This window comes from Aotus nancymaae, unplaced genomic scaffold, assembly GCF_030222135.1.
Source record: "Aotus nancymaae isolate 86718 unplaced genomic scaffold, 86718_ANA_hifiasm-v0.15.2.pri h1tg000029l, whole genome shotgun sequence".
Classification (NCBI taxonomy): domain Eukaryota; kingdom Metazoa; phylum Chordata; class Mammalia; order Primates; family Aotidae; genus Aotus; species Aotus nancymaae.
The window spans coordinates 85,248,707-85,261,594 of NW_026988442.1; the positions used below are offsets into that span (position 1 = coordinate 85,248,707).

The 12,888-nt window shown below is 37.4% G+C and overlaps 1 protein-coding gene across 2 annotated transcripts in view; it reads left to right on the forward strand.

The window, feature by feature from the left end:
- The window catches only part of PTPN4 (protein tyrosine phosphatase non-receptor type 4), a 220,490-nt gene that overhangs the window by 24,504 nt on the left and 183,098 nt on the right, over nucleotides 1-12,888 (forward strand). For both annotated transcript variants that reach the window (XM_064382839.1, XM_012468378.2), the window contains one exon: nucleotides 12,054-12,208. In XM_064382839.1, the coding sequence (XP_064238909.1) occupies nucleotides 12,071-12,208 (138 nt within the window). In that variant the 5' untranslated portion in view covers nucleotides 12,054-12,070. Of the gene's footprint in view, nucleotides 1-12,053; nucleotides 12,209-12,888 lie in introns of those variants that run through there.

Below are 12,888 nucleotides of genomic sequence, written 5' to 3' on the forward strand. Positions count from 1 at the left end.
CAATGCCATGAAGCCTTTAGTCTATGTTTTCTTCTAATAGTTCTCTTCTGTTGACAGTGGTAGAAGGTTTGATTTATGATTATGGAAGTCGAGATGTCATTTTTAAACTGTGTCCTTTTATTTCAAAAGGATTTCTAAATTGAAAATATTATAAAGTGGTTTCTTTTATAGTTGAGCTAGAATGTATAGAACCACTTATCAGCATATAAATTATTCTTAGGGGTAAATTGATCACTTGAAGATTAGTCATTTTGTGTTTTAGCTTAGTACAGTACCTATATTTCATAGTACCTACAAAGCCATTTGAGCTGGGTGCTTTTATTATTTGTCCATTTCAGTGAAGCAAGTGAGGCAGAGAGAGGCTAACTAGAATAAACATACAACTGGTTATCACCATTATTTCCTTAGTAACAGGTTTTGTGGCTATAATCTATAGAACAATGCATGTCTGAACTGTCACAACATCTAAGGTTAAAAGCCAATATTAAAATTTTTAATTTGCACTAATATTTACCATCAGTGAAAGAAATAAGCTACATTTTATTAACATAATGAAGAAAAATTGCCGAAATATGCCTTTTGCCATATTAAACTAATCTTGAGGATAACCAGGAGATTGTGAACCAGACATCAAAATTCCTTGTGTATTTTGCTTCTTAGGTGATTTGGCCATATAATTTGTTTCATTTTTAGTTGTGTTTGTGTGTGTGTGTGTGTGTGTGTGAGAGAGAGAGAGAGAGAGAGAGAGAGAGAGAGAGTCTCACTCTTCACCCAGGTTGGAGTGCAGTGGCTTCATCATAACTCATGGTAGCCTTGAACTCCTGGGTTCAAGTGATTATTCTACCTCAGCTGGGATTACAGATGTGTGCCACCATAGCTAACTAATTTTTGTTTTTTATTTTTGTAGAGTTGGGGTTTTGCCATGTTGTCCAGTCTGGTGCTGAATTCCTGGGCTCAAGCTATCTGCCCACCTCAGCCTCCCGAAGTGCTGAGCCACCGTATCCACCCACCTCAGCCTCCCAAAGTGCTAAGCCCCTGTGCCTGGCCAGATTATAGGTTTGAGCCACTGTGCCTGGCCAGATTTTTTAACAGCTTTATTGAGGTAAAATAGCATATAATAAGTGACATATGTTTAGAGTATAGTACTTGATATTTTTGTTACAGGATCCTTCGGGTTTGCTTAGCCAGCTGGAAACCTCTGTGGCCGGTGGCACCTTTGCCTGAGTTTCGTCCTGGCCTGCTGGGCTTTTTCCATCCACTTGGCATGGCAGGCTGCACTCGGCTCCCACTACCAGCCTGGATCCCACACCTGCCAAGGACAAGCCAGGTGCGGGGCAGAGAGGCATCTGTGAGTGAGCTGGGGTCTGGCCACTGTGCATAGTCAGGTTTGCTGGCTGCGGCAGCATGTGCAGCTCCAGGTGTCGGCATGGGCACTGGCTCCCTGCAAGGCTGTAGCTAGATCAGGCATACCATGAGCAGCTTTCACAGCTGACACTGGGGAATGTAGTGTGGCGTCTGCAAGCTTGGATATGCCAGTAATCACAGAGCCTCAAAGAGGGTGTCACAGCCCTGGCTTGGGGAGTTTCTAGGTCTGGGCCCTCCAGGGCTGCAGCTCTTCTCTCCTTCTCTCTTCTGTCCTCCTTCACCTGCAATGTTACAGGCAAGGGGTGTGTTTCAGTCCTGTTTGTGTTATAGCTCTTTGAAGCCTGCATTCAGCAGGTCCTGAGTTCTTGTCCTGTGTTCAGGAAGTGAGGTATGCAGACAAGTGGAGGGTGAGCAAGAGAGAGAGAAGCTTTATTGAGCAAAACAGCTCAGAGGATACCTGCAGTGGGCAGCTCCTCTCTGTAGTCAGGATGTCCTGATGAGTGTTCAGCTCACAGAAAAGAGGGTAGCTCTAGCCTTCAGGTGGCCATCCCATTGTTTCTTCAGCTCTCAGCAGAGAGGGTAGTTCTTCTCCACAGCTGGTTGTCCTGTTGTCTGCTCAGCTCTGAGCAGAGAGGAGACCCTGTGGTGGGCAGCTCCTCTCCGCAGTTGGTTGTCCCATCATCTCCTGGAGTTTGGCTGAGTCCAGGGCTTTTATGGGCCTCAGAGGGAAGTTCTTGCTGATTGGTTCATGAATGGCCATGGGCGACCTGGAAAAGGTACCATAAGTTTTCACTCTGGTCCATGGGATGGGCAGCTCAGCCCCCAGGCTTCAGGCTCTCTGTGCCTTGAAGGTGGGGCTTTATGGCCCCTTCCACCTAAAAGCCTGATTCCTGCCACTGTTCATGGCACCCAGGCTATTTGTGCCAAGAGATGCCTGCAGGCCAGTGCCCAGCTGCCCCCAGCTTCTCCTCGGCCTTTCTCCTATGCTCATTGGTGCCCAAAGTCTGGAGGGGGCCAAGGTGGCAGGGGGCCGTCATGTCAGCACTGCCTTAGTGTGCACACACCTGGCTGGTTTGTGGCAGCACTAGGGCTCAGCCTTAACTTTGCTCCATGATTGGAGCTGGTGCTGACAACAGGGAGAGGCTGGACAGTGGGAGCAGACACCTCTGAGCCTGCAAGGGCAAGGGGGTGCCAGCTGCAACTTTGGCAGCAGCATCCATGCCTGGGAGAGCAGGGCTTCTGCCTGCTCCTGGCTTCAACTGGCTCTGTGGAGCAAGGCACTGCCCTGGGCCCGCTTCTGCCTTGGAGCCCTCTATCCCTACCCCTTTGTGCCCGACACCGCTGCTCCCTCACTAGTGGGTGACTCGCCCACTCACATCGCAGTGGCTGGGGGCTGCGGGAGGCGTGGGGGCAAGGTGCAGGTGGCACTGCGGCTGGGCAAACCCTGGGCAAACCCTGGGCAATCCCTACAGTTGGGGCTGGCCTTGTGAGTCCTGGCTGCACCTTTGTCGGTGCCTGCGGGCCCCTGGGGTACAGCAGGGAGCAAGATTGAGGCTGCCATGGAGGCTCTGGGCCTGGAAACGGGTCTTACCTGGCCATGCAAGGGTCAGAGTGGCACAGTGGCTGTCTCAGGGATGCAGGGCACAAGGGACCCACGGCTGCTCCCACAGCCGCTCCTGCTGCCACTTCTCTGGCCTCCCTACTACAGCCAGCATGATGGCAGTGGCTGCTCTAGATGGCCTGCTGCTGCCACCATCTTTTCGACATATGTATACATCCACGAAACCACCACTACAATAAAAATAATGAACATATCTATTACTCCCAAAAGTTTTCTTGTGCCTTGATATAATCCCTTCTCCCACACATTCCCCACTGGACTCTCAATTCCAGGGAACTGCTGATCTGCTGTCTATCACTATAGCTTTGTTTGCATTTTGTAGAATTTTGTATAAATGGAATCGTACAGTATATACCCTTTTTTTTTTTGGTCTAGCTTGTTTCTCTCATTGTAATTATTTTGAGATTTGTCTATGTTGTTGCATGTATGAATAGTTCTATTTTATTACTAGTATTTCGTTTTATTGATATACTACAGGTCAATTAATAAATATCACATATGAATAAATCAATTCACCTATTAATAGATGCTTATTTCCAGTTTTGGGATATATTCAAACATTCATATACAGATCTTTATGTGGACCTGTACATTTGTTACCTAGGAACGCAGTGAATGTCTCATAAAGTGGGACTATGTTCAATTTTGTAAGAAAGTGCCAACTGTTTTCCAACATTGTTGTAACATTTTATATTACCACCAGTGATGAATGAGAGATGTATTTTCTGTAGATCATTCCTAGCATTTGGTATCGTCACTGTTTTTTTTGTGTGTGTGTGTGCGTGTGCGTGTGTGTGTGTGTGTGTTTTGCCCTTCTGATAGGTATGTAGTGATAGCTCATGGTTTTAATTTGCCTGAGCCTCATGTCTCACGATGTTGAGCATCTTTTTGTATGGTTATTTGACATCCATATATCTTCTTTGGTGAAGTATCTGTTTAGATCTTTTGCCTGTTTTTTTAATTGGGATGTTTTCATTTTATTTTGTTTTGAGATGCTTTTTCAATTTTTTTTTTGCAGTCTCTGGCTTGTCTTTTCATTCTCTCAACAGTGTCTTTTGAACAGCAATAGTTTAATTTTGATGAAGTCAAAAGAGTGTTGAAGAAAAGATTACCCACTCTCCACTGAATTCCCTTTTTACCTTTGTCAAAATTACGTTGTCCATATATATGTGAGGGTATTATTCTGGACTGTTTGGTTCCATTAATCTGTTTGTCTTATCTTCATGCTTGTATGACAGTGTCTTGGTTTTGCTAGCTTTATAATACGTCTTGAAATCAGGTAGATTTAGTCCCCTACTGTGTCCTTTTTCAGAATTGTTTTAGAAGTGATAAAAGCGGATGGACATCTTTGTTTTGTTCCTGTTATTAGATGAAAAGTGTTCAGTTTTTTTGCCATTAAATGTGATGTTAAATATGTTTCTCACAGATGTCCTTTATCAGATCAAGAAGATCCAGCTGATCCCTTTCCTCCACTCTCTGCCACTTTTAGTCCATCTTTGTTGTGCTTTCTTGCTGCTGCTGTATATGGTCATGTCATTTGTCTTTTGTGGCCTAAACTCTTTAATCTGTATTTATGGTAATAGAAAAAATAAACTAAGTTTTTACCATTTGACCTTTGAAGTTAAAAGAAGGTCAGAAACAACATGCATATTTTTATTAAACAAAAGAGATCATATTAACACTAATGGAATTTTAAATATGAAAAAATTGTGTTGCAAAATTTTAATTCACCAGTGTGCATTTGCCTAAGTGCTTCTTTTTCTGTATTTGTCCACATCTTTTATAGTTTGAACATCATCATGTATGTTCATCTCTTTTCACTCAACATAATGTATATAACTTTTTACATCCTTTTTGAATATAAAAAGTAGATTTATCTTGATTTTCAAGCTTTTAGAATATTTACAATTGTATAGGTACATTAAATATATTTAAAGGAATGAACATTTTTATAGATTACAATTTATAATCTTTTTTTAAAAAAGAAATGGGCCGTTTCCTACTGTCAGCAGCTGTTTATACATATATATCAATTTTACTGCAACACCTTTTTTTTTTTTTTTTTGAGACAGAGTTTTGTACTTGTCTCCCAGGCTGTAGTGCAATGGTGTGATCTCAGCTCACTGCAACATCCACCTTCCAGGTTCAAACGATTCTCCTGCCTCAGCCTCCTGAGTAGCTGGGATTACAGGCACCCGCCACCACACCTGGCTAATTTTTGTGTTTTCAGTAGAGACAGGGTTTCACCATGTTGGTCAGGCTGGTCTTGAACTCCTGACCTCAGGTGATCCAACCGCCTTGGCCTCTACAGGCATGAACCACTGGGCCTAGCCAGCTGCAACACCTTTCAAATGGAAAAAGAAAGATGTGATAGATAATTTTATTTGACATTCTTTCCCCTTCTAAAACATGAAGATTTAGCATATTCTTTCCCAAAGAGAATTTTCAAGTAGTGAATTCTCCAGAAATTATGAATTATTGCATTGTGAAATAAAAAGTAAATGTGGCAAGAAGTGGGAATATATTTGGTGTCTTGGTAACTAAAAATATTTTGTTAATTTAATGGAGAAATCAAGAGCTGATTAGACAACTCACGTAATCTTTAGGTCTATATTTATTTGGATAGATTATACTGTATTCAGGTAGGTTCTCCAGAGATACTGTTTTATTAACTACTGTTTATTCATTTTCAAAGAATTAGCTTATGATGTTAGACTAATTAATTCACAGCCATAGCTAGTGGAGTATGAGACAGAAAAGCAGGTTGGGAGGAGTGCTGGTTGTCAGGACGTGAAGGGTGGAAAAGATACTGTTGATAGTTAACGAATGCTTTATTGGATGTATTGTTTGATGGCTTCTCCTTGGCTTCTCTCTGATCCAGTAATAAACCTTATAACACCCAGGAGATAACCAAAATGTAGCTCTATACAGTCACCTTTCATAGTCGTTATGGCAGGTGAAGTTGTTAGGAACATTTGAATGTTATTTTTCAGCTTCTGATAATTGGAAACTAGGATGAGATTGTAGTAGCAAAGTTCAAACTACTGATTCTAATTTTTGTCTCAGCTATTTTTTAATCTCCGTAAGTGAAATGCAGAAAAGTAATAAACAGTGATTATTTCAATGATGACTGCTTCTTAGTATTGGAAATATTTTAGTATTAGTATTGAAAAACTATCAGATCCAAAGTTATCAAGCAAATTAGTAGAACATTTAAAAAGAAAACACTTCAATTAATGATAAGCCTTGTTAAGAATTCTTAGAAATAAGACATATGAGTAACGGCAAATTTTTCATTTTAAAGTTGGCCATTTAAAAGGGAAATAATAGACATGTAATTTGGTTATTATACTTTAGGTTGGGAGTATGAAGAATTACCTTTGTATCCGCTGTAAGTCTGCTACCTCTCTCAGCAAATTTGAAATAATTGAACTTACAGATTCTCACGTTTCTAAGAAGTTTGCCTAATTTAGGCACTTTTTTCACCCCAGAATTCACTCTTCTTGGAAGTGAGAGAATATAGTGGGGTTTGTAATTCCAAAACATTGCCCCAGGAAACACAGAAAACTGAAAAGAAGGAAAAGAGGTTAAAGCTAAGTCGGTAGGTTAGCTTCAGGTGCTGGTTTTCTTTTCCTGTCTCTTCACTTCATAAAATCAGGAGTTGATCATGCTTTTAATGTAATTATTTTCCGGTCAAGAAAAATGCCATTCAGAAAACTTTAGGCTTCTCCAGTGATCTAGTTTGCAAAATAAAAATTTGTTCTTTGACCATTATGAAAGTAATTTTATACACATTTTTCTTCATTTTCTTAATTTACATATAGAAGTTACAATAGAACAAAAATTTATGAGTCAATATGATATTCTTTTTGTGAGAAAGGGAGATAATACCTTATTAAAGGAAAAGTGCATAATGACTTCATTCCTCCAGATTGCTTTAAAGAGCTTTTGTTCTCATATGTTCTTTCAATTCTAAGAGGATGCAATCATTATTTTTAACATTCCTCTACCTCCCACTTGCAGTAGGATATTTGAATTGTATATATTTGTTTCAGGATTTTGTTAGAGATCCAGTTTCTCAGCATCTTTACCAAAATGCCACTATTTTTTATTTTGGCTGTTAAATAGGTATATCATTGAATCTCATAATGATCTTAATTTACATTTCCCAAATGGCTTATATTGAACGTCCTTTCATGTGCTTAATGACCATCTGAATATCCTGTTTGATAAAATGTCTTTTTATGTTTTTTGCCCATTTTATAATTGAATTATTTGATTTTTTTTAACTGTTGAGTTTTGAGAGTTTATTACATGTTCTGAGTGCTAGTCCATTGTCAGATAAATGTTTTACAGATTCTTTTTTTATAGTCTGTAAGTTTTAAATTTTGATGAAATATCCAATTTGTATTTTTTTTTTTTTTTGGTTTTATGAATCATGCTTTTGATGTCATATCTAAGAACACTTCACCAAACCTAGGTCCCTAAGATTTTTTTGTATTGTTTTCTTCTAAAAGTTACAGTTTAGGCTTTACATTTAAATCTGAGTCAGGCAATAGTTTTTTTGCATAAGGCGTGAGGTTTAATTTGAGGTTCATTTTTCATTTTTGTTTGTGGATTTCTGACTGGTCCAGCACTGTTTGTTTAAAAGGCCATCCTTTCTCTGTTGAATTGTTTTTGTACCTTTGTTAAAAATCAGTTGGCTGTACTTGTGTGGTAACTCTTGTTTTCTTCCATTGATCTCGGTGTCCCTTCTTCTGTTATTACCACACAGTCTTGATAACTGTAGGTACATAATCATAAAATCTGGGAGAGGGATTCCCAGTTTATTTTTCTTTGGGAGTGGCAGTACAGTTACTCCCACTTTAGTCTTTACAAAATTGTTTTTGCTACAATGATTCCTTTGTCTTTCAGTATTAATTTATTATTTTTAAAATTTGAGATAGAGTCTTGCTCTGTCACCCAAGCTGGAGTACAGTGGCACGATCTTGGCTCACTGCATTCTCCACCTCCCAGGTTCAAGTGATTCTCCTGCCTCAGCCTCCCTATTAGCTGAGATTACAGATGTGCACCACCATGCCTGGCTAATTTTTGTATTTTTAGTAGATGAGGTTTCGCCAAGGTGGCCAGGTTGGTCTAGAACTCCTAGCCCCAAGTGATCTGCCTGCCTAGGCCTCCCAAAGTGCTGGGATTACAGGCATGAGCCACTGTGCCTGGCCTTCCATGTTAATTTTAGAATAAAATTATCTAAAATTATCTACCAAAAAAGTACTGGGATTTTGATAGATTTTGATAGAAATTACATTAAACATGTATGCCTGTTTGGAGAGAATTGACATGTTTACTAGTTTTAGTGTTTCAATCCATGAACATAGTTATGTCTATTCATTTATTTAGATTTTCTTTGATTTTTTTATCAGTATTTTGTCATTTTTAGCATAGAAGTTCTGTGTGTGTTAGATTTATACCTAAGTATTTTGTTTTTAAGTTTAGCAGTTGCAAGTGACACAGTATTTTAAATTTGACTCCTCATATTTATTCCTAGCATATGCAAATACAATTGATTTTTTTATATTGATGCATTGGTGGACCTTGCTGAACTTACTAGTTCTAGGAGTGCTTTTGTAGATTCCTTGGGATTTTCTATGTAGACATTATGTCATCTGCAAATAGGGCCAGTTTTGTTTATTTCTGTATGCTTTTTCTGTTTTTTTTTTCTTTCTTTGTTTCTTTCCTCCTTTTTTTAACCTCACATCATAGGCTAGGACTTCCAGCATTATCTTGCATATGAGTGGTTGGAGCAGGTATCCTTCCTTGCCTTATTCCTGATGAGAAGGGAAAACATTCAGGCTTTACCCATTAAGTATGATGTTAGCTGTAGATTTTTTTTTTAGATGCTCTTTATTATGTTGAAGAAGATCCCTTTATTTCTAGTTTTCTAAGAATTTTTATCATGAATGGGTGGTGAATTTTGTCAAATGCTTTTCTACACTGATTGAAAAGATCATATGATTTTTCTTCCTTAGTCTGTTAATAAGATGGATTAAATTGATTGATTGTTAAATTATTGGGTGAATCTTGTTGCATCTTTGAAGTAAAATCCCCCTTGGTACACGGTATGTAATTCTTTTTACATATTGCCAAATTCTGGTTTCTTGTATTTTGTTAAGGATTTTTGTGTCTGTATTCATGAGGAATATTGGTTTATAGTTTTCTGTCTTTATGTTTTTGTCTGCTTTTTCCATCGTGATAAAATTGGCTGCATAGAATGATTTGAGAAGTTCATTTTCTATCCTACTTTCTGGAAGAGATCATCTAGAAATTGTGTTAATTTTTCTTTAAATGTTAGGTAGATTTTCCCGGGAAACCCTCTGTGTCTGAATATTCTTTTGGGGGAGTTTCAGAATTATGAATTCAATTTTTAAAATAATTATTGGGCTGTTTAAATTATCTGTTTCATATTGGCTGAATTTTGGCAGTTTGTGCCTTTCATGGAATTGGTCCATTTTATGTCAAATTTATGTATAAGTTGCTTGTAGTGTTACCATTTCAATGTATGCAAAGTCTGTGTATTATCCTCTGTTTCATTCCTAAGGTTAGCAAGTTGTGTTTTCTATCTCTTTGTTAGACTTGCTAGAGTTTTATTATGTTTATTGATCCTTTAAAGAACTAGCTTTTTTCCCCCTATAGGTTTTCTCTATTTTTATTGTCTTTAATTTCATTGATTTCTGTTCTTTGTTATTTCCTTCCTTCTGTTTGCTATGAGTTCATTTGGCTCTTTGTCTAGGTTCTTGAGGAGGGAGGTTAGATTACTGATTTGAGACATTTCCTGTTTCCTGTTGTATGCATATACTGCTGTAGATTTCTGTCAGCACTGCTTTAATCGTATCTCACAAATTTTGATATGTCGTGTTTTCATTTTTATTCAATCGGTGTATCTTGATTTCCCTTAAGATTACCTTTGTCTAATGGATTACGTAGACTCTTGTTTAGTTTCTACATGTCTAGAGATTTTTCTGTTAACTTTCTGTTGTTGATTTCTAGTTTAATATCATTGTTCTTGGATAATATATTTTGCATAATTTCAATTATTTAAATATTTAGATTTGTTTTTTGGTCTCTCTTGAAATGTTCAGTAGATGTTTAAAAATAATGTGTATTCTGTTGTCTTTGCAAGAATATTCGATAAATATTCATTATTAGATCCTATTGGTTGTTAAGTTCTCTTATATTCTTGCTAATTTATCTAGTTATATCAATTATTGAGAAAGGGGAGTTGAGCTCTCCTATAATTGTGGGATTTATCTTCCTTTATTTCAGTTCTACAGTTTTTGTTTCATTTATTTTTGCAGCTCTGTTGGGTGGTACATCCACATTTAGGATTGGTAATGTCTTGTTGGCTTGACCATTTTATCATGATGTAATTTTGCCTTACCTGTTCTTGTGAATTTTATTTGTTCTCAAGTCTACTTTATCTGATATTAATATAGTTACTCCTCTTTCTGTTGATTAATGTTTCCATGATATATCTCTTTCCATTTTTGTACTTTCCACTTGCCTGTATTCCTATATGTGAGGAGAGTTTCTGGGAGACAGCATTACAGCTCGTCCATGTACCCCACCCCCACTTCGCCAATCACTGTCTTTTTAGTTTCTTAGAGACAGGGTTTCTCTCTGTCTCTGACGCTGGGGTACAGTGGCATGATCATAGCTAACTCTTACCTCAAAGTCCTGGGCTCAGGGGGATCCTCCCATCTCAGCCTTCTGAGTAGCTAGGACTACAGGTGCATGCCGCCATGTCCAGCTAATTTTTAAAACATTATTTTTTTGTAGAAATAGGGCCTCCCTGTGTTATCTAGGCCGGTCTCAAACTCCTGTGCTGAAGCAATCCTCCCACCTCCTAAATTGTTGGGAGTATAAGTATGAGCCACCTCACCCAGCCCAATCACTGTCTTTTAATTGTGGAATTTTACTTGACTAGTGCCGCTTGTCAACCTACTAAGACTTTTTTCCCCTATTTTATTTTTATATTTATATAAGATTGGCTTTTACTTTGAGCTTTAATCTTTTGAAATGAATAATCTATAAGAAATCTGCTTCAATTATTACCACTGATTTGAAATACTATTTTTTATTATATTTTGCTTACTCATTGTTCATACTGCTTATTACTTATTGCTTACTCATATTCAATGTCCTAAATACTAGTCTTTATTCCAGTTTAGTGTATTTCCTTTACCTAATTGTCTTTAAGGCAGAAGTTTTATGTGTTTTAAAGTTCGAATCCTTAAATGTTTGGATGTTTTAGAGTTTATTTTTCTCTTACATGAATGTTAATTTTCTAGGTGTAATCAGTGTTTCAATAATTTGCTTTCAGAACTTTGAACCTACAGATGCATTGTCTTTAAACATCTAGTATTGCTCATATCACTGTGATTTCTGTTCTTTTATAGGCCATCTATTTTTTACCTCTTAGGTTAAAAATTCAGAAGTGAAGATTGCTTGCCTTTTCTATTTTGTTTTTGTTTTCTTTGGAATAGTAATAATACTATTAGGTTGAATTTTGAGGATGGTTAAAATGGAAGGTATTGTTTTGTTTTGTTTTTTAAACTTCTGTGTTTCCCCAACACCTTAAGTTTTTTAAAAAAGGGAAAGGCCTGCCAATATTCAATTTTTCCTCCTGCTGTCATTCTACAGTGTTTTAAAATACTTGCATCAGTGAGTAATACCCAACTTACTGAGGTAGCATAATCCTCCCGCCCCTTTTGGCTACTCCAAAGTTTACATATTTGGAATTGGAATATGATTTCCTCAAAAATTTTATGTATTAAATCTTCTGAATGGAGCAGTTCAAAAAAAAGGCTCTTCTTCAAAGCAGGTGGTAACTTTAGTTTGATGATGAAGTATGTATATCTAAATTATACCTACAATTCTTATTCTGGCGTTTCAAACTTTATAACTCTTTTCCACCTAAGTTTTAATTGAAAAATATATAATAACTTTGCCTTTAAAACTACGTTGTATCTTCTACCAACCTTTCATTTAGTAAATTTTTTTTTCCACTTAGACCTCGCGTGGACAGTAATGACCTCTCGTTTCCGATTGCCTGCTGGCAGAACCTACAATGTACGAGCATCAGAGTTGGCCCGAGACAGACAGCATACAGAAGTGGTTTGCAACATCATTCTTCTGGATAACACTGTACAAGCTTTCAAAGTCAATGTAAGTATTTTGTGTCTTTTAAAAAATAATCTCTGGTTATAAGTCTGAATTTAGATATGTGTGTAAACTGTAGGATTATTAAATTTTGGTACAGTTTGAAAAGTCTTGTACAAATAAGAAAGTCTTGTCCAAATAAGAAAGTCTTTTGGTACAGGATTATATTAGGTACATGCTCTCCTTCAAACTAGGTCTTTTTAAAAAGTGTTGTTCACTGGACATTGTTGAGAAACCTACAGTGTACATTATGATTAGTAGAGCAGATCCATAGTATGTGTGTGGTTTTCATAAGTGTGCTTGAGGGTGCCTGAAAAAAATTGGTTCTTCTAAATAATTTATACATTTTCATGGTAATTTTACTTGTACTGTCTGTGAGCAAAATTTCTGCTAAACAAAGATAAATGACGGCCCAGATCTTATCTATCATCTGAAATATTTATTTAACAAATATTTTTTCATCCTGTTTGTGTCTGGCTTTGCTCATTGTTATTTGTGAGTTTTACCCATGTGGTGTGTTAACAGTAGTTAGCTCACTTTTAGTGCTCTGCAGTACCCTTTTGTATGAGTATACTACAGTTTACTTATCCTTTCACTTACTATTTACTTGTCCAGTTTGTTGGTGTATATTTGGATTTGTTTCCACTTTGGGCTTTTACCAAATAACACTGCTATGAAGATTCTTG